Here is a 22,576-nt window from a genome sequence, read left to right as displayed (position 1 = left end):
TGGGTTTAAGTCCTTCTTCTGGAATTTGGTTACTGTGTGATCCTGATAAAATCACTTAAGCTCTCATTACTCCTGGGCTAGGCAGCTTCCTAAGGCTTTAAATTGCAGAGGAGGTGCTAACTGTGTTGGTAGAGGCAGTTTCTCTACTTTGGAATTTCCTATACCAGCAAAATAATTTGTATTCCCTAGCTCCAGCCCTATCCCTATTTTCTTTCCTATCCCTAGCCTTATCCCTATCCTCAACCCCTTCTTCTTTCTTTCCATTTAGGCCCTATCCTTATCTCTACCCCCATTCCCATTTACCATCTTCATCCTTATCTCCATCTCCATCCCTATCTCTTGTTCATTTGTTTTTCACTTGTACCCAACATTTCTCGACCCCACTTGGGATTTTCTTGGCAAGGATACTGGAGTGTTTTGCCATTTCCTTCTCTAGCTCCTGTTACAGATGAGGGAACAAACAGGGTTAAGTGACTTTCCCAGGGAACTCGGGAAGATGAGTCTTCTTGACTCCAGGCCTGGCACTCTGTCTACTGTACAACCTTTTTGTCCCATCCCTATTGCCATCCCTATAAAAATGAAACCATCTCTGCCATTGTATTCTACTGGGAGAAATGGGCACTCAGCTATACAAAATATACCCAAAGTAAAGACAAAATAATTTGGGAGAGAGGAGAAGGTGCTAACAAGAGGAAGATCAAGAAAAGACTCTTTAGGTAATGCTCAAGATGAATCTTGAAGGTAGCTATGGATTCTTGCAGGATCAAGTATAGAGGTAGAGAATTCCAAGCATGAGGGACAGAGCAGTAATGTTATATAAGCTGGTTTGGCTGAAAGAGGGAGTGATGTTAAATCAATCTGCAAAGGTAAGCTGGAGTCAGATTATGAAGGGTTTTAAGAATGTTAAGCAGAGGGGCAGCTAGGTGGTGCAGTGGATAAAGCACTGGCCTTGGATTCAGGAGTACCTGAGTTCGAATCCAGCCTCAGACACTTAACTAGCTGTGTGACCCTGGGCAAGTCACTTAACCCTCATTGCCCTACAAAAAAAAAACCCCCCAAAAAACCAAACCAAAACAAAAAGAATGTTAAGCAGAAGAACTCATATTTTAGCTTAGAGGTAATAGGGAACCACTGAAAGTTCTTAAGCAGGGGAGTAGCCTGGTCACACTTATATTTTAGGATTATCAATCTGTCAACTTGTATGTATCAGAGGGTGAACGACATTGCAGCCCACAACACTTATGAGTGAACAAGATTAAAATGTAATTGGAGAAAAAAAAATGTAATGGGAGGAACAGTCAGGGGGAATCAGGAGGACCTGAGTTCAAATCCAGCCTCAGAAACTTACTAGCTGTGTGAACCTGGGCAAGTCACTCAACTCCATTTAAAAAAAAAAAGAAAATATAATTGGGAAATATTTAACAAAATAATTTAAAATATAGTGAAACATAGAAATTATTAAACTATTACATTTGAAAACTAAGTCAATATGCAGTCCACTGGGATCCTTACGTAAGATTTAGTGGCTCTGTTTCTATTTGAATTTAAAATCAGTAGTCTAGAGAATAGAAAGAGCTGAGGCAGGGAAACCAATTAGGAGGTTATTTCCATAGACCAGGAGAGAGGTGACATCCCCTGTATGTAGTCAATAATTTCAAATGCAACTTGTATTTAAGACTCTCTTGAAAGAAAAACTATGACACAGCAATCCATCCTACCCTCTGGAATTGTGATAAGAGATGTCTCCCAGTTTTCTTGTTTGGGGGGGTGCTTTGAAGGATTCTGTTGAGGGACAGAAATTGGACTTGACCCCAGTGCAGTGATGCAGAAACCACTCTTGTTTCAGTGGTTAAAAAGCAAAGTATTGGATTCCCCTCCTCCCCATTGGCCACCTAAGCATGGTTTGGTGGAGAGAAGGCTTTGAGTCTAGACTCTTCTTCCCAGTTACCAGTTGGGTGACCTTGGGTGAGGTTTTCATTAGTTTTGTTTTGAATTCTCTAGACCTTCATTTTCTTATCTATAAGAAAAGAGGATTGGGAGAGATGATTTCAGAATTCCCTTCCAGCCCCTTCTGGGATTCTCTCATTCTTACGCCCTCCTTTTCTTTCAACCTTGTACTTTGTCACCAGGGAGAAGGAAAATAAAAACACCTGGATGAGCTTTTACAAGGGCACACCTGAGAAAAACCTCCCTCACTAGGAAAGATTTCAAGATTCCAAATATGAGAGACTTAAACATGAAGCACGAAAACAAATGTTCGGGGAGGGAGTCTGAGGGAGTGGGGAGAAAGGCAGTGTGCTGAAGGTTATCTGTGGTGACATTTCCCTGGCTGACATTCTCACTCTCCCTGTGGGCATTCTAACATCAGTTAGGTCACTCTTGGGGTGGAAGCATGCAATTAAGGATTGCAGAAATCCCCACATCTCAGGGTCAGACAGCCAGTGCTTTATGTTTTTTGTTAGAGATATTCCCTGCATTTTGGCTGATGAAACTTGGCATGAAGACAAATAGCCCTGAACGAATGATTTGGGCTGGCCCTTTATCAGTTTTATCAAGGGGGGAATGCTCTGATTAGGCTATAAACATTTGAAATTGTCTGTTATCTTTATTTACAATTTAGGAACATAAAGGAAGTAACTATGACTCACCAATAAGCCCTGCTCTGACATTCAAACAAGATCACAGTTTGGAGACGAAGCAGATCCGCTCTTGCCTCTGGAATTTGGCTTACTGTCAACTTAAAGGCCAAGAGTGGCGGAAGCTGGCTCGCTCCTGGGAATTTTCAGATGCACAGATCAAAGCTATTGAAGAACAGTGGTCAGGTAATAATAACCCAGCAGAACTTATTGGAAGAAATAGGGAGCAAAGAATAATGAAATTGGAAGCTTCTGATTAATTGCTGAGGACTAACAATTAGCAGCTACTTTCATCCTGTAAAACAAGAACAATGATATGAATGTTTACTGTGGTTTTTAGGAATTTTTAGCCAATGACTCTTCCTGGAGAATCTCCTTGAAAACAAGGTTTGCAAATAGTTATTTCTTCTTTGAGTCAAGTCATGAAGGGTTGAAAAGGAATTGACATTTTCTGAGCTAATAAATACACAATAGAATGAGTACCAAAAGAAACTCTAAGTTCTTAACTGGTTGTTCTGTGATTAACTGGTTGGCCACCAGTCACTAATAAATGGCCACCACAGCAACAGCAACTAAAGAATAATAAGTAGTACTTAGGCCTGCTCTGTGTGAATAGGATTATATATTCTGGCTTCTCTTCTCTTTACAAAACGTTCCACAGCAGTTACTGAAAGACAGTAATTCAAAGTAATTAAAGGATTTTAAACTAAATTATATTTGTCAGAATTAGAAAACATAGACATTCATTATCTTTGGTCTTCTATATGGTTGTTGTGTTACTGCAGTCTGTGGCCTACTACCACAACAGAAAAATAGTTCTGTATTTACATAGACTGCTTTCAGTCAGGGGTGTCTCTCATACAATCTTGTTGGCTCATGTACCCACCCAGGGTCCATTGTTCTTGGTAGCATCAAAATTTCTTTTTTTTTTTAAAATAAACATTTTAATTTAAAGGTTTGAGTTCTAAATTCCATCCCTCTCTTCTTCCTTCCCCTTGCCCCTCCCTGAGGTGGTAAGCAATCAGATATAGGTTATACATATGCAATTATGCAAAATATTACCATATTAGACATTTTGTATATAATAAAAGAAAAAATGAAAGAAAGTGAAAAATAGCATGCTTTGGTCTGTGTTCAATCACTATCAGTTCTTTCTTTGGAGGTGGATAGTATGCTTTATCATTAGTCCTTTGGGATTGTCTTAGATCATTGTATTGCTGAGAATAGTTAAGTCATTCATAGTTCTTCATCAAACAATATTGCTATCACTGTGCACAATGTTCTCCTGGTTCTGCTTGCTTCACCATATATCAGTTCATAGAAGTCTTTTCAGGCCTTTCTGAAATCATCCTGTTTGTCATCTTTTATAGCACAATAATATTCCATCATCATCATATACCACAGTTTGTTTAGCCATTTCCTAGCTGATGGGCATCCCTTTGATTTCCAATTCTTAGCCACCACAAAAAGAGGTAACATCAAAATTTCGCTTGTGTCCAGGTACATACAACAATAGAAGAGACCCTTGGCTTCCATGCAAGAACTAATATTCACAAGGCATCAAATGTAAGGCAGGGTTTATTTAATCTCCTTTTGCATATGAAAATGCAAAATGCCCTGTGTAAAGGGCAGAGGACAGGGGCAAGGGTTACTATCACTGAGGCATATTATCTGAGCTCATAAATAGCCATGGCACCTTCCCTTTCCCCCATCTGGGTGAGATCATTCTATGTCTCTTTGGTTGAACTGAGATCTTATCTCATTCCTGGAAGAAGCACTCATTCATTCTTATTTATTCTTTAGCATATTCTCTGATCTGTATAAATTCTCCGATTTGTATTTTGCTGTTTTGCTTGGAAAAATGGATTTCCATGCTAAAACAATCAATCTCACCCAGAGGAGATCTATTATCAACATTCTCTAGAATTTCACCAAGGACTGGCTGAGGTCAGCTTTCCACAAAGACTTTCCCAAGTCTCTCTCTCTCCACCACCTCCTTGTAGGTACTTTCTCAGTATGTATCTGCAGAATAGTGTCCTGGACAAGAGCAAGTATGTCCCTTGCAGCAGATACTTATGTTTAGCATTCTCTCCTCCAAATAGGGGTCCCATTCTTTCCATATATAGAAGACACAATATGAGGCTATCTCTCCTCTTTCTTGCCTGGGTGTGAATCAGGTTACAGATACTTTTGATCTTATTTCGAAACCCCATATGAGTGAATGATTTGTATCCTGCAACGGCCTAGTATGTCTTAATTGTATTTATGGCAGAAAGTAGAAAATCTGAAGTCCCAAACCTCATAGTTTGTGTAACCTAGGCTTCTCTGGGCACGCCACGTTCTTCTAACATGGAGACATCATTGAGGAGCCTTTCAAGCATGCCCAGTCTGCGTAATATTGAGTCTACTGCATCTCCTACTTGTGAGGGGAACATAATCAGTGGGAGCTGGAGCCAATGGCTCCAGGCACCCCTAAACCCCTTAATCATAGTGGAAAAACCTGGGGGAAGAGTAAGATTCAACCTAGCTGGCCTTCAGGCAGAGGGGTTAGGGTAGTCTGTGTTACATTTGTAAACAACAGGAGCTAGGGAGACCATATTCATTAGTGCCCTGTGTATTCTGCCTAGAGCAGGGACATACCCAGAGAGGTGCCTAACGAACAGCCAGAGAGTCATCATCCTACAAAGTAATGAAGTATGGTTTGAAGGGAAAGCAGTCATCTTTTCTCCCCCTTTGCCCTCTACTCTGGCTTAGACCAGAAAATGAATGAATGCATGTGCATATGCAAAGAGAGAATATTTAGCAAAGACAAAGATCTTGTATAAAAAGAAACATCAGGTAATGCCATGTGTGTTACATAGGAAGTGAAAGCTCTTGTGAGCATGGCCACAGAATGCTGCTCATCTGGTTACATGGAGTACTGATGAGACAGGAGAACCCCATGAAACGCTTATATGAAGATCTGGTAAATGCAGGGTTCCCAGAACTAGCAGGTGAGCAAAGAGTTTCATTTTGTTTTTGTTTTTAATGAATCATTACCACTCCCCTCTCTTCCTTCTATACCCTGCAGGTAGGACCTATGTGTAAAGGGCAGAGGACAGGGGCAAGGATTACTATTACTGAGGCAGCATGATACAGTGAAAAGGTCATTTATCCAGGTTCATACTCCACCTCAGAGGCTTACTACCTGTGTGACCTTGGGCAAGTCACTTCATCTCCCTTGTCCTCAGTTTCTGTAAAATGAGGAGGTCAGACTAGATGGCCTCTGAGGCACCTTTCAGCAAAATGGTCCCATGACCCAGCTACTTACTAGATGTCTTATTACATCTGTTACTGGGCCTCAGTTTTTTCATCTGTAAAATGGGGTTAATAATATTTGAAGTGGGGGCAGCTAGGTGGCGCAGTGGATAGAGTACAGGCCCTGGAGTCAGGAGTACTTGAGTTCAAATCCGGTCTTGGACATTTGACACTTACCAGCTGTGTGACCCTGGGCAAGTCACTTAACCCCAATTGCCACACACACACACACACACACACACACACACACACACACACACAGTAAATAAATAAACAAACAATATATATATAAATATATATATATATATATATATATATATATATATATATTTGAAGTGGCTACCTCACAGGGTTATTATGAGGAAACTGCTTTGAAGGACTTCAGGCTAGGACTTGCCATTATTATTTCTCTACCATACCACCAGCTATATTCAGCTAAATTATTATGAGAATTGACTTGGTATATGGGAAATACATAGCCCACTGTTCCCCTCGAACTGTGGTAGGGAGGGGGAGACAAATAAACTCTAAAACTTCTTCCAAGTCTAAAATCTATTATCCTAGGAGCTGTCTCTAGTCAGAAATGAAATGGAAGTAGAATGCACTATACCAGTGGAGGCTACCTTTACAAATAATTGTATCTGAACTACACCTTGATAGGGTTCCCACACTGAGGAGGCCATAGATTCCCTATAGTATATTTGTACTTCATACTTCTAAATGGACCTACCTATTTCAGTGCCTTATGGGGTGGCCTTTCTCACATGATAAATACATTGAAGCTTATTAGTAAATTCACTGTCATTGCAGCGAGATGTGGGGGCCATCACCATCAAACTTACTAAGGAAAGCCTTGCTGAATCAGATGACTGATCCAGTATCTTGACTTGGTGGTGCCACTAATAGTAACAGGGGATATTTTGTGAGAAAGTCTAATTGCCTCCATTCTTCAACAGATCTGTCATCTTGCCAATGGTGGTATTATCTTCACCAGTGTTCGTTGTAACCCTTTCCCTGTGGTGTTCCCAACTCCCCACTGCCCAACACCTTTCATTTTTCTGCACTTCATGATATGTGCATTCATAACCCTCCACATACAAGAATCAAAAATTCCTTCTTTAAGAAGGTCTGGGGGCGGCTAGGTGGCGCAGTGGATAAAGCACCGGCCCTGGATTCAGGAGTTCCTGAGTTCAAATCTGGCCTTAGACACTTACTGGCTGTGTGACCCTGGGCAAGTCACTTAACCCCCATTGCCCCGCAAAAAAAGAAAAGGTCTGAAGGTGTTGAACATAGATAGCACTATCTAACATCACCAAGAATGAAATGGACAATATGTAGACTCAGGCATTTATAAGCTGTGTGACCCTGGACAAGTCATTTAATCTCTTTTATTCTGCATTCCTGAATTTATAAAATGGAATAAGTACTGGGCTGTGTGGATCAAATGATAATAACATTGATAAAGCACTTTTCAGCCTTAAAGAGATATAGAAATGCTATTTATTGTGATAATGATGATGAAATGACTGGTTATGAGAGTGGAAGTCTTTTCTGAATCAGCTGTCTCTCTGGGTAGTCAGGCCACTGAAGAGTTAGAAGGTCAAAATTAACACCAGATTAGAAGAAAGAATAAAGAAGAAGTGAGTGACATTATGTACAATTTCTATGGCTTCAACCTGACCTATTGAAACAGACTATTCATGTCAAAACATGGAAAGACTTTGATTCTGATGATCAGTATTTCTTACAGAAGTTTCACTGATGTAAATAAATCACCAAAATGAAGAAGCCAAAAGGGCTCAGAAATGCATGATCAGAAAAGTTGGTGGGCTGGTCATGTTTCATGGCAGCTTCAGAGCTACACTGGTGCTCTTTGGCAGAGCCTAACAAATAAGAGATGCTTAATAAATGCTTGTTGAATTGAATTAAGCCATCTGTAGAAGATCTATTGGAGAATATGGACAATAAAAAGATGTATAGAATGAGGTGCTGATAGATTTCAGTCTGCACTGATGGAGAAGGTACCCACATTGATAATATATACAGAATGGGCTAAAAGTCATGATGTTTTAATAACTTTTTGAAAATTATTTTTTATTTTTAGACTTAAATTATAGATGTAAATTAATTTCTTCTATGTACTGTATATGATGCTATGGCATTATAAATCAAAAGCAAAAAATAAAGGAGTTATTAAATATTGAAACCCCTTTGTGACTTTTGGTCCACCTTATACTTTGTGGTTCTCAGCTGGCCCATCTATTTCAATGCCTTGTAGGGTGGCTTTCCTCACATAATGGTGTTCTAGTTCTGTTTTGTTTTATTTTTTGTTTTTGACAGAACAAGTCTTAGAGAATTGCCTGAACCACTAAAAAGTTAAATGACTTGCCCAGGGTCACCTGGTTAATACATGTCAGAGGTGTGACTTGAACCAATGTTTTTCTTACTCCCAGGCCAGCTGTCTTTCCACTATACCCTGTTTTCTCTCCTCATCTAATGTTTTAGTAACACTATTGTTGCAGAATTAACCAAATGTTCTGTGATATCTTGCTTACTCAAAGCATAACTTTATTCTTATTTCTATGAGAAAGCATTCAGCAGAGACACAGATCCCAAGGGTCAATGAAGACATTGTGAAGTAGCTTTTCTCTGAATTAGAGCTAGATGGAATTTTTTATAGTCTGAGAAAACAAAAAAAAATCACATGAGAGTGATATAAAGTTGGGAGATTAATAATGAAGTTATATGGAGTTGAGTCATTGAGGTTCAATGAATTTTTTTGGGGGGAATATTCTGAGAAAAATGTAAAATATTAATGAGTAATTGATTTTGGCAAGTTAAGCATCTCCAATTGTTCTGCCTGAAGGCAGCAAGGTTTCCCATGGGAAAACACTTTCCTTTAGTTCTTCAGGATAGCAACATCTACTTTCCTCAGAGACCTTTGCAGTGATTCCAAGCTTCTAGAGGCACAACAACAAAATGATAGACTTAAAATTTATTAGGACTAGAATCCTCATTCCACATTACAGATTAATGGGCTTTTGTGGGTGAGGCAGGAAACTACCCACAATTCTAGGTGTTTTATGAGGAAATGCATTCTTTGTGTGTGGCAAGGAGGGAGTACAGAAATAAGAGGAACATTTCACCATTCTACTTGTGCCAAAGCGTGGGGAAAACACTGATATGTTGGGGGAAGCCTTCTCTCCTCCCTTGGTCATTCATCTGTGTAAGATTAGCTGTTAGATGGGAATTGATAGGGGTGTGCTGGTAAACGTTTAACAACCCTCTCATATGAATTTAATCTAAATTATTATCTTGAATGTAGAAATCAACAAAACAATAAATCAAGCCCTGATTTTTTACTTTGCTGATTATTAAGGTGCAAGTGCTCAAACTGAAAATTTTGGAATTGGTTCTCCTAACACCTTTGAGCTGGCTCAATCACACTCCTAGATATTAAGTTGAGTGTACTCATAATATTTTTCCCCTTAATCATACCCCCATAGTTATTCCTAGAGCAATGGTTGATAAATCTAAGTTAAATAATACCAAACAGCAGTAGGCTCATTTGTAGATAACATCCTAAATGAACTTAATGGCTGATTTATTATTGGATGTAACAGAATAATAATAGCTCAATTTACACAATGCTTTAAGGTTTACAAAACACTTTACACATTATCTCATTTGATCCTCATAAGAACCCTGTGAGATAGGTACTGTCATTATCCCCATTTTGCAGTTGCAGAAACTAAAGCTGAAAGAGATGGAGGGACTTATCCAAGGTCACACAGCTAGTAAATGTCTGAGACAGCATAGGAACTTCAGTTTTCCTGAACACAAATCGAATACTATATCCACTCTCTAATCCAATCCAATAAACATTTATTAAGCACCCACTATGTTCCAGGCATTGTGGTAAGCACTGGGGATATAATGAACAAAAAGAAAGACAGTCTTTGCTCTCAAGAATCTTACAGTCTAATCCACTATAGCAAGCTGCCTAGATCTTGCTTTTCTCATCAGTTATTCTAGTTGATATTGGGTGGGTTTTTTAGGTACTTGGGTCCTGAAATTGATGCAGTTATTACAGAGTTCTCCTTGTGAGTCCTATCATGATTTGGAGTTATTGTGCATCAAAACATATTACATGGTAAAGTTTTAAGAAAGGTCTTTGAGTTTGCCTCTTATGAGATCAGAGATGCCCTTACAGAAATGGTAATAATCCATATCTAAGTAATAGAGTGTTCTGACCAAGACCTGACCTAGGCTGGTCCAGTGATTTTTCTTTGGGATTAGAACAAAATGAGAATTTGCAAACCTTCTAACATTAAATAAAAGGAGGTTTACTTATCTACAGCATGGGAGGATACTCGGCAAGGGCATTCAGTTCAGGTCAGTGCAACTGACATGGTGCAGAAAGCTAGCCAGCAGTGTGCATCAAGCCCAAAGAGCTACTGACTCTTGTGCTGGTTTTTCTTTTCTTTTCTTTTCTTTTCTTTTCTTTTCTTTTCTTTTCTTTTCTTTTCTTTTCTTTTCTTTTCTTTTCTTTTCTTTTCTTTTCTTTTCTTTTCTTTTTTCTTTCTTTCTTTCTTTCTTTCTTTATTTCTTTCTTTCTTTCTTTCTTTCTTTCTCTCTCTCTCTCTCTCTCTCTCTCTCTCTCTCTCTCTTTCTTTCTTTCTTTTTTTTTTTTTAAATAATTAGGTACCTGGAAAAGAAATAAACTACTTTACTCCCCTGGACTAATTGAGTCTCAAAGCTGGTCTCACCACCTTCTAGGGGGAAACCAGCCTACTAGATGTGGAAAGACCTTTGTATATGAGGTTCTTACCATAAGTAGAAATTATACTTGTCAGAATCAGAATGGTTAAATTTCAGTGAATCAAAGCCTCCCCCCAAGTCTTATTTTATACCAAATTGATGAATACACCTTTGCTATTTCAGAAGGTTCTTTTCTTTCATGTAAACTGGCCAAAAAAAAAAAATCAAGCTATTGTAGAAGTGTTGATGATGTTTACAACTCCAATAAAATATATGATTTTTTGATGTTTCTTTTTTAAAAACAATGTTTCAGCAACTTATCTCTATGAGTATTTTCTTTTCAGAGAAGATCCGACGACTGCAAAGCAATACAGATGCAAGCTCTAAGAAATGTGTAGTTTCATAGCCTCTTGAAAAGAAATAATGTGTGCATACCCTGTGAGCCAGTGATAAAATTTCTAGGCCTATATGACAATGAGATCAAAGAAAGAAGAAAAAGACCCAGATATACAAAGTATGTATAGCAGATCTTTTTGTAGTGGCAAAGAACTGGAAACTAAAGGGGTTACCCATCAATTGAGAAATGGCTGAACAAATTATGCTATATGAATGTAAAGGAATATTATTGTGATGTAAAAAATGATGAAAGAGGCAGTTTCAGACAAACCTGAGAAGACTTCTATGAACTGACTCAGAGGAAAAAGAACAGAACCACCAGAACAATTGATAGAACAACATTGCAATGAAAAACAACTTGAAAAGACTCTGATCAATGCAATAATCAATCACGATTCCAAAGAAATTATAATGAAGTTTGCTATCTACCTCCTAATAGAGAGATGATGAACTCAAGGTATAGAAATACATACATTTTCCAGATATGGTTAATGAAGTGATTATTATTTTTCTTTGTTTCAGTTTGGGGCAGGAGTAGAATTTGGGGAGGAAGAGGAAGACTATGTGGAAATGGTCATCTTATATGGTGTTAAATTCAGAATTAAAAAATTAATATGCTCATAGTATTATGGCAACTAAAAAAACTTAAAACTGCCCTAGCACTTTTGTAATACCCTATAAAAATTAAAAAAAAAAAAGAAAAATTATGTGTAAATGATTTCCCACCTAGCATCAGTGCTATAAAGCATATTGGGAAAAAAGGCTTATTTTCCCTTCACCTCTGAAGACAATGGTGGCAAGAACCTTTAACAGAGTGAGTAAAGGAACAATATTGCTTCAGTTCTTCCCTCTCACCATTTGTTTTTATTTTAAAAGCATATTCAAAGAGAACAGCTGAATTTAAAATAATTCAAGTTCTTATGCTAAATTATATAAGCTGTTCAATTTCTCTTGGTAGGAACTAATCTGGGTAAAAACTTGTTAAAAATAAGGCTAAAACATGCAGAACCCAATAAAAACAACAAAAAGATATGACCCAGAGCATTAATGTTACATTGCTCAAAGTTAATAAATATCCTTGTTATTAACATTGCTTAAAAAACTTAGAATAGTTGGTAAATGTTATGGCTGGTTAGGACTTGAGGGTTCTTTTTTCTTTGTTTAACTTTTTGCAGAATAAAAGATATCTATATCTTCTAAGATCATGGACTGTCTGAATTTGTGAACTATAGCTCTTTGAGTGTTTAAAGTGAAACTATGGTTTATCTTGATTACAACCTATAATAAGATTTTTTTGATAGTTCTCTACTTTAGAAGCATACTTCTAAATCATGTCATTATGTAATGAAATAAATTTATTCAAATGAGCAAGACAGGAAATACCATTTGTCACATACCATCCAACAAAAGAAATGATAGCGAGGAAGCAAATAGTTTGATTTCCTCCTGCAACAAATAAGATTACATCTATCAAAAGAATATGATAGGAAAAAAAAAGAATATGATTGGATGTGATACAGGCATACAGGTATGGTGTTGCCAGATCAACATCATTTGCAATGTAAGGGCCAAATTTAATATGAGGAAAGTTAATTGGACAGCTCGTCATAATATCGGGGTAATAAGGAAGGAGATTAACAGCCTCTTTCAGAAAAATCAGGGTTTATTGATGGAAATAAATTTAAAAACACAAGTAAGGGGGCAACTAGGTAGCACAGTGGATAAAGCACCAGCCCTGGATTCAGGAAGACCTGAGTTCAAATCCGGCCTCAGACACTTGCTACTTACTAGCTGTGTGACCTTGGGCAAGTCACTTAAGCCTCATTGCCCTGCCAAAAAAAAATACAAACACACACACACACACACACACACACACAAAACTACAAGTAAGGTTAATAAAATAGGGACAAAGAAAAAAAGGAATAGGAGAAGGAAAATTATACAACCTGCAATTGTACCACCACCCGGGCTCAGCCCCATCTCTCTCCCTCTCTCATGCCAGAATGGAGAATCTCTAACCTTATTCCCAGAAAGCCCCCTCCCAACAGGAAACCCCAGGCCATCCCCACACAGTCCCAAGATAATTGGCTGGCAACCCTGATTGACAGAATTAACAGGCGACTGTAGAACTGCCAGCCTCCCCAGCTTCTACACAACGAAGGTCACCTGACTACCATCACCAGGCTTCTAGTTATGGTAATTTTGCCAGGCCCATGTAGGTGTCAGTGCATGGTGATGACATGAGCTTCAGCACCATGGCGACGGCCAGAGTCAGTGGATGGATCACCCGTGCCGCAACGGAGGGGGTGGCGCCTGAGGCTGGCTGGGGCACATGCTGGGGCTTCTAATTTTAGCCAAAGATGGGGTCATAGAAACCTCAAATCACAATTAATTCTTTACAGCAATAATGTTATTAATATAGTATAATCAAGTTCAATCAACATAATTTACCCTTTTCTTTCATAATGTTGCTCCATTATAACTAAAACCCCCTTGTAATGTTGTTTTTCCTAATGTGAGAGTTGTGTGGAATCAATTAATATTAGGTTCACATTATAGACTATGATGTGAGATGCTTTGGATCCCTTAAAGGGACAAGGACAATTGTCTCAAGAGAGACCATAGAATCAGAGATGGAAGGCATCTCAGAGGTTATCATTTAGTCTAATCCATCACCAAATAAGAAAACCCTCTACAATATACCCAAGTGGCCATCCAGCCTTTGCTTGAAGACCTCCACAGAGGGAGAATCCCTCTGATTTTTAAGGCAGTTCATTCTACATTGGGATACCTCTGATTTCTAGAAGTTTTTCTTTATGTCAAGCTTAAATTAGCCTTTTTTTGCAACTTCTTCAGATTGCTCCTAGTAGCTCTAATCCCTCTTTCAAGTGCCAACCTTCCAAATACTTGAAGACAGCTATCCTGTCCTTTTCCCTTGCCAACCCCCCAACTCCCAAGTCTTCCCTTTCAAAACCAAACTTAACATCCCTGCTCTTTCAATCCATCTCATATGGCATGAACACAAGGCCCATCACCACCATGGTTGCCTTCTTCTTGATCTTCTCTAGTTTATCAGTATTCTTTCTAGAAAATGGTACCCAGAAGAGACTACCATATATTAGTGGTAGTCTGTAGCAGGACTATTCTCCTGGATCCTAGATATTCATAGATACTATGCCTCCCAAAGCAGCTTTAGATTACATTGTCGTTTTTTTTTTTTTTAGCTGTCATATTATATTATTCATATTGTACTTACAGTAGAATGGTTGGATCATTTCATAGATGCACTGACATTGTAATTGTGCTTGTCTCCAGTTTGTCCAACATTTAACCATTTCCACTTTTATCTTTTCCAATTTGGTGTATGTGCAGTTGTGAGAAAATAATGGGATTTGGCAGATACTCAAAGGCCCCACCTGGAGATTAATCTAAACTGATTGAATTAAGTGAGAGTGATTTACTTAGCTGATTAGCCTACTTAAAGTTAATTAGATTGTTAGCACACCTGGCCAGCCCTTAAGAAGGTATTGTTCTCAGAAACTAAGGACTTCGAACTCTACACAGACCACCTTCAAGTCCAGTGAACCAATGGATTTGGATGACACTAACCAATCAGCTTGAAACAGTGTGTAAGGACTGCCTATGTTCCAGACGTATAAAAAGTTTCCACACTCAGTTTTCTGGGCAGTTCGTGATTGAAGCAGGCTTGCTGGGAGGACTTGAGGAAGAACCAGACCAGGCTGGAACTCTAGGCTAGATAGGCCTTTTCTTAACTTTCTGAACTCCACATGTTCTCTTTTTACTAATACCTGGTATTCTTTAATAAATGCTTAATGCCCAAAGACTGGGCATTAAGGCAACCACACATTTAGATTTTTTTTTTTTTTAAACTTTTTTTTTTTTTTTTTTTTTTTTTAGTGAGGCAACTGGGGTTAAGTGATTTGCCCAGGGTCACACAGCTAGTAAGTGTTAAGTGTCTGAGGCCAGATTTGAACTCAGGTCCTCCTGAATCCAGGGCCGGTGCTCTATCCACTGTGCCACCTAGCTGCCCCCACACATTTAGATTTTAAACATCACAGTGAAACTTCAGAGTTGTTTTAATATCTCTTATTATTAGTGATTTGGAACATTTTCATATAATTGTGTGGTTTACTTCTTATTTGGAAAACTGTTACTATCATTTGACCACTTATTTGGAGAATGTCATGTATTTTTGTAAAAAGATTTATCTTCTATATCAGAATTACATAAAAGATATTGAATACAATAATTTTTTATTTAATAGTTTTTCTATTGTAGCTGCGATGATTTTGTTCATGGAAAAACTTTAAAATTTTAGGTAATGAAAAATATCTATATTTTGTGATCACCTTTATTCTTTGTTTAGTTAAGAATACTCCCATACCCATAGATTTGACAGGTTCCTTCCTTCCATCTTCTTTTATTAAAAAAAAAAAGCGTGACATTTTATATTTAGGATTGAGGTCCTGTGTCCATTTATACATATTGTAGTATATGGTATAATATGTTGGCCTAAACTTGTTTTCTGCCGAATTGCTTCCTTGCATTCCCAGGAATTCTTATTGAATAGGGAATTTTCCCAGGGGCTTTTTGTTGGGTTTATCAAATACTATACTTCTGGATCTTGCTTATTTGGTCTATTGTTTCCTCTCCTTCTCTTTGCCCCGTCCCATGATCTTTTTCAATTGGGCTGATGTCTAGCTTTTCTTCTCCTATCCTGTAAAGTTGACTTTTTAGACCCAAGTGTAATATCAGCTCATTAGCTTTGGTCTAATGTTCTAGCCTGTCAAGGCTTTTTTGTTTTGTTTTGTTTTGTTTGGGTGTGGGGGGGAGAGGGGGAGGAAATCTTTCATTACTCAGTCTTAGCTATTTCTCCCAGCCTTCTGTCATCTGCAAATTTGATAAGCTTGCCTTTTAACCAAATCATTGATAATATGGTTTAAAAGCACAGAACTAAGTCACTAGAGACTTCCAAGCTGACATTGAATGATTAATGACTATTCTGGATCTGGCTATTCATCCAATTTCAAAACCACTTATCATCTAGCTCAAGGGTCAGCAAACTACGAACTGGTACAAGTCCAGCTCACCATGTGTTTTTATAGGCAACTTTATTTTTAAAAAATGTAAAAAGCATTCATAGTTCACTGGCAGTATAAAAACAGATGGTAGGTTGGATTTAGCCCACAGGTCATAGTTTGCTAACCCTGATCTAACCTACATGTCTCCATGTTTACCACAAGAACAGCATGGGATCATTTGTCAAATCCTTTGCTAAAATCTAGGTAAAACATATTTACAATAGTCCCTTGATTTGCCAGTTTAGTAACCATGTCAAAAAGGAAAAGATATTAGTCTGGAATGGCATGTTCTTGAGTAAGCCACCTTTTGATCCTTGCTTCCTTTTGTAGATGTTTCCCAAGAATTCTTCCAAGGGACTGAGGTCAAGCTCTCTATCCTAGTTGTTGGACTCTATTCTTTTCTTTTTGATAATAAGTACTACATTTTCTTTTGCTTAGTCATGTAGTACCTTTCCATCCTACGTGATTTGGGTTGTTTTTTGCCTCTGAAGACAATAACGGCAAAATCCTTTAACAGAGTGAGAAAAGGAACAATGCTGTTTCAGTCCACTCCTCTCACCATTTGTTTTGATCTTAAAAGAATTCCCAGTTGATGGGTACCTCCTTAGTTTCCAGTTCTTTGCCACTACTTGAGAAAGGGAAAAACTTGGGGGATAGTTTACCTGGGTCAGGTTACTTGAGCTCATTGAAGGCAGTTAAGCACTTTTTATCTAAATATTTGCCTTGGGTATCAACTCCCCCTTACCTTCAACTCATATTTTGGGGGTTGTTTTATCTAGTCCAAAGATTATTCTCCTCGAAATAGAAAACAAGCAAGAGTTGAATAGTTTTGGCTTCTGTCATCAGTTATCCTTATCCTACTGACTCGAAACAGTGGTCCAATCCATTTGACCATGTCTTCCTCAAATCCCTAAGATACACTTTTTGTTTTCTATAGTTCTCCTTGCTATGCTCAGCTTATTCTAAGTATGAGCACCTCTGACACAATTCCAACAGGACCATGCCATGCTTCTATATTATTAGCTCCCCTTTCTCTTCAATAGTGTTGTCTTTAAATTTCATTCTCAAGTTTTTTCCCTTGACTAGACTGTCTAGACCTGGAAATTTTTAGGTCATGTGGTTCCATTTTATACTAAGAGCTAAGGTTCAAACTAATGGATGCTTGAAATGACTATATAAAAGGGTTGTGGAGCTATTAGTATTTATTGAAGGAAATGTATTTATTGCTTACTTTTAAGTGCTAAGTGGTTTTTCTTCTTTGCTTTCACTGTGTGACCTTCCCCTACCCTCCAACATCTAGATAATACAGCTCAGGATTCCCCTCTGCCTTCTCATATTCATTTTCTCTTTTTCACATTGACATATCTGGAGAGTGAAGGGATATTCCATAAGTCCCTTTATCTTCTCGTTCAGCTCAGTCATTTGGCCATGCCTCAAATAGAATTCTCTAGGAGAGTAATTGAAAAATTCTTTCTGCTCTCCATTTTTGATCCTCAGTCTTTTGTTCTTTCTGGTTATTCCTTTGGAGAACTGCTGTGGTGAGCTGCTTGTTAAGTACCTTTTCATCCCCTGGAGGCAAGAAGACTGAGTTCACACACTGAGTGATCTTGGGCAAGTCATGTAATTTTTGTTCACCCATTTCTTTATCTATCAAATGGGGATAAGCTCACCTACCTCCCAGGGTTGTTGAAAGGATCAAATGGGATATTCGTAAAGTGCTTTGCAAATCTTTTTTCTTTTTTTCTGGGGCAATGAGGGTTAAGTGACTTGCCCAGGGTCACACAGCTAGTATCAAGTGTCTGAAGCCGTATTTGAACTCAGGTCCTCCTGAATCCAGGACTGGTGCTTTATCCACTGCGCCACCTAGCTGCCCCAGTGCTTTGCAAATCTTAAAGCTTTTATATAAACTCGCTGGCTATCCTTAGCATCTTGATAAGCATTCAACTTCCTTTCCTGTGTCTTGCTAACCTCTCCTCCTGTCTTGATTTCCCAGTCTTTTTTCTTAGTTTCTTTTACTTAAATTCATCTCTTCCTTCAGCCCTAGCTGTTCTCCAACTACTTCTCAAGTCCTTCAAATTCAAGCTCTAACCTTTATCCCAAATTCCAAAACACTCTTAAATCTTTCGCAATTTCTTCATTAGCTCAAGTCCTCTTGTTCCATCTCCCACATATTATCTTCATGGCATGTAGGTGACCCTACTTCCTTAAAGGCTAGGACTTTTTTTTTTTCAGGTGGCTTTTTCTTCAGGTACTCCTTAAATTTCTAACATTATTGAAATTCCCAGGTTGTGCCCAAAACTGTCCTCTTTGGCTATGTCTAGGCTATGGGCTTCCCTGGAAGGTCATTGCAGATACATAGGCTTCTCTCCAGGAAACCAAGTATGACTGAGTGTGTGTGTATAGTCCATCTTTTTTTTTTTCTTTCTTTTTTTTTTTTTAAGTGAGGCAATTGGGGTTAAGTGACTTGCCCAGGGTCACACAGCTAGTAAGTGTTAAGTGTCTGAGGCCGGATTTGAACTCAGGTCCTCCTGACTCCAGGGCCAGTGCTCTATCCACTGCGCCATCTAGCTGCCCCTATAGTCCATCTTAATCTTGGTTCTGTCTGTGTCCTCCATTTTAAAGGTGAAGCCCAAGCATGTAGCTCAGGTAATAACTAGTTATTTTTCAAACATCTTCAAATATGGTGCTAATGGTGTTACCTGTCACCTTGTATAAGGAGAGGATCTATCTCCTTGAGGGCAAGGACTGTTTCATTCCTTGTAGGTGGATCCTTGGGCTGTAACAGCACCTAGCATATGAGGCACCTAATAGATGCATGTTAAGACATCTTTAATGAGAGAAGAAAAGCCTCATCAGCTGGTGGCAAAGAAGATCCAGGAAAATGCCCCTGGGAATATCCACACCAATGAATTCACAGTTCCTTGGAATACTCATAGGTTGAAGGTAAGGGTATATAAAGCAATGTCAAACCGTTTTGTTTTCATATTTAGTTATAGAGATTTTAATTGCAGCTAAAATCTTTGGAAATACACAACAAACAAAAACCACTAGAATGCTAAAGATCAGGAGAATCATGATTTATACACTCGAACGTAATGATATAAGTTCAACATATGGTCACCAGACAAACATATAGACATTTTTAATTTAAAAAGGCATATATTCAATTTATTTCTTAAATAAAAGTTTATCAACATTAAAATAATTTCTGCATATAGTTACAAAAGATATTTTACTTTCCTCAAAATGAGTTTTCCATTGAATCAGTCTCTGGGGATTCTGAAAAGGTGAACATGACGTTATCCACAGTGTTCTGCTATGCCAGCCTGTTTCACTGGGAAGTTCCAAGATAGCAAATCCAGGGGAATTTTTCAATTTTCAGGAATTGAAAAAAAAAAAATCAACCCCTTTCTACATATACCTATATTCAGTTTAGTCAACCACCTTTATGGAGTGAGAAGCCAGGGTTGATGTTTTTCCACTGGGTCCTGTGTGTCTTGAAGATGTACCACTCATTTCATGGTGTATAGTTCGAGGGTATTTTGCTGCAAGAGCTTGAGGAATGGTTTGCTGAAAGAGAAAAATCCACTCTAGTGAAAATGCAATGCAATTCCATATCATTTTTGTGGTGCTGAAACTGACAAGGAAATAGAATCTTCCATCTTTTATAAATTCTGAAGCTAGGAAGTGGCTCCACAGGGTTGGGAAGTTGTGAGGGGAGGATATCAGGGAGGGAGAGAGAGGCACAATCCATTCCTCCAAAAGTAGACAGACCAAAATGAAATTCCTAGGGCCACAGCAGAGATTCTAGGCATCCTTTGGTGAAAGAATGCCATATGCCTCAAAAGACAAAACACTGGGCACATGTGGAATACCACTTTATTCAGGAAGAAAAGAATCATTTTTGCAGGGAGATTACTGGTTTTTTTTTTCTTATGTCTGATGCCATTAAAAATATTTCAACATTCTAATTAAGAATTCTAAGTGACTGGGCAAGTCATTTTACTTTTCTGGGCCTCAGTTCTTCATCTGCAAAATGGTGAGGTTGGACTCATGGTTGATCTTCAAGGGCCTCTCCAACTCTACATTTATGTGTTTAGAGAAGAACTTTCAAGTGTAGAGAGTGGAAGTTTTTAATATTTTTCAGTCACTTCTTCTCTAAACCCATTTTCATGGGAGTTTCTTTATGTTTAAAAAACTTCAAAACCAGGGGGCTACTAGGTGGCACAGTGGATAAAGCACTGGCCTTGGATTCAGGAAGACCTGAGTTCAAATCCAGCCTCAGACACTTGACACTAGCTGTGTGACCCTGGGCAAGTCACTTAACCCTCATTGCCCTGAAAAAAACAACAACTTCAAAACCTTTTTATAATGCTATTTGCTCTTCTAGAAAAGCATTTATTGAGTGCTCATTATGCTAAAGGCACTGGTCTAGGCATTGAGGTGCATACAATGAAGAATAACATTGATCTTGTCCTAAAAGAGCTTAAAGTACAGCAAACTATGGGACATGCTTGTAAAACTTAGTTGCCAGCAAATTTATTTGATGCCTGTTTAGAAGGGCTTTACTTCCCTCTTGTGGAAGGTAGGCAAGAGAAAAAATATCAGTGGATAAAAGTTGTCACTGGTTTTGTGCTTCTGAATCTCCTGTAAATTGGTAATTAAACAGAGTAAAAAGTTGTAGTAGAGGCTACCAATGATCTAGCAGATGATACCCAGTATTATTTAGTATTATTAACTATTGTTCAGTAATTTTTCATTCATGCTTAACTCTTTGTAACCCCATTTAGGGTTTTCTTGGCAGAGATACTGGAATGGTTTTTCATTTCCTTCTCCAGCTCATTTTTTTTTTTTAGTGAGGCAACTGGGGTTAGTGACTTGCCCAGGGTCACACAGCTAGTAAGTGTTAAGTGTCTGAGGCCGGATTTGAACTCAGGTCCTCCTGACTCCAGGGCCGGTGCTCTATCCACTGTGCCACCTAGCTGCCCCTCTCCAGCTCATTTTACAGATGAGGGAACTGAAGCAAACAGGGTTAAGAGACTTGCTCAAGATCATACAGCTAGCAAGTATCTGAGGCTGGATTTGAATTTGGGAGGATGTCTTCCTTACTCCAGGCCTGGCACTCTATCCAATGCACCATCTAGCTGCCACAATTATTGGTTTGGCAAAAACAATCCTTCAAAAAAGGAGCTGAACTAGTGTTAGTTCATTTATATACCCCATGTTATACAAAATAGAAGTAATCTATAGCTCTCTATAATCCATAACCTGTTAATGATCGTGAATTATACATTCCTAAAAGGGAATGTCATGGTGGACAGAAGTTGGTAAATTTAAATTTAAAACCCTGTTCTAGTAAGAGCTTAGGAATTCTTTACCTAGAAAATGGGAATGACATTTATTATGATTTTACCCTTTTCTTTAAAACTGCAGACATTATGAATAGAAAAACAAAAGCCTTGTCCATTGAAAAACACATATGTGCTTTTCTACTAAGCTTCTTCTGTCTGTCACATGCAAACAGATACCATGCATAGGCTGAAGAGACGAGCTTTCTAGACTTACTATACTTAGGAAAGTGCACCATGTGCAAAGTAGAAATTACAGCTAGTTGGAATACTAGGTCATTAATTCATTTTGGACCACTGAAAGTTACTTGCTTGACCCTGCATGTCTTTCCATGAGAGGAATGAGAAAAGCCCCTTTATAAGAATGTAAAACAGGTTCAAATTGTTGGGAAAAGTAAACACAGGAGTTATTTTCCTTTGCTTTGGTTTATTGCTTGTGTGTAGCATAGTGTATGAGAATGAGCACTGCAATGGAAATTAGAAGATTGGAATTTGAGCCCCCTGGCTGTGGGATCACAGGCAAGTCACCTGGCCATTTGGAGCCTCAATTACATCATCTGTAAAATGTCGTGAAATAGTCTGTAAATTTAAAAGAAAAGCATTATGTATATAGATTTGGCCTATGACATAAGTCTTTGTTGGTTCTAGATTAAAAGCATTTAGCATTTTATTAATCCCCCACACCCCCGCAACCAGCATCTAGAATAATTCTCTGCAAACACTGGTATTAAGGATCATAAAATTTGTTTCAGGAGCCATCTAGTTGTAACTTCCTTTCCCTCATCTTATAGAAGAGGAAACTGAGACCCAGTCCAATGCTACTGCTCTTGCCACTTTCCTATATCTTTCTCCTTCTCAGTTGTGCCACTTATTGGCAATGGAACCTTGAGGAAGTCTTCCCTGGTAGAATGGAGGGTTTTGAACCAGATGACTTCTAAGACCACTTAAAATTTAATGTGCTGATTGAATTCAATATAAAAAAAATGAGGAAAGAACATTTTAAAGAAACCTACAGAACAGGAAGAGGGAAGTAGTG

The 22,576-nt window shown here is 38.3% G+C and overlaps 2 protein-coding genes across 4 annotated transcripts in view; one reads left to right on the top strand and one right to left on the bottom strand.

Annotated features, from left to right (window-relative positions):
• The window catches only part of ANKDD1B (ankyrin repeat and death domain containing 1B), an 86,626-nt gene extending 75,526 nt beyond the window's left edge, over positions 1-11,100 (top strand). Inside the window, exons 13-15 of the mRNA XM_043996775.1 lie at positions 2,621-2,822; positions 5,498-5,629; positions 11,039-11,100. Coding sequence (XP_043852710.1) covers positions 2,621-2,822; positions 5,498-5,629; positions 11,039-11,100 — 396 coding nt within the window. The remainder of the gene's footprint in view (positions 1-2,620; positions 2,823-5,497; positions 5,630-11,038) is intronic.
• An 8,103-nt stretch (positions 11,101-19,203) lies between these two features.
• The window catches only part of POC5 (POC5 centriolar protein), a 70,063-nt gene continuing 66,690 nt past the window's right edge, over positions 19,204-22,576 (bottom strand). For all 3 annotated transcript variants that reach the window (XM_043975410.1, XM_043975411.1, XM_043975412.1), the window contains one exon: positions 19,204-19,762. In XM_043975410.1, coding sequence (XP_043831345.1) covers positions 19,625-19,762 — 138 coding nt within the window. In that variant the 3' untranslated portion in view covers positions 19,204-19,624. The remainder of the gene's footprint in view (positions 19,763-22,576) is intronic.

Source organism: Dromiciops gliroides, chromosome 1 (genome assembly GCF_019393635.1).
Source record: "Dromiciops gliroides isolate mDroGli1 chromosome 1, mDroGli1.pri, whole genome shotgun sequence".
NCBI lineage: Eukaryota > Metazoa > Chordata > Mammalia > Microbiotheria > Microbiotheriidae > Dromiciops > Dromiciops gliroides.
This window is presented reverse-complemented; position numbering and strand designations above follow the sequence as displayed.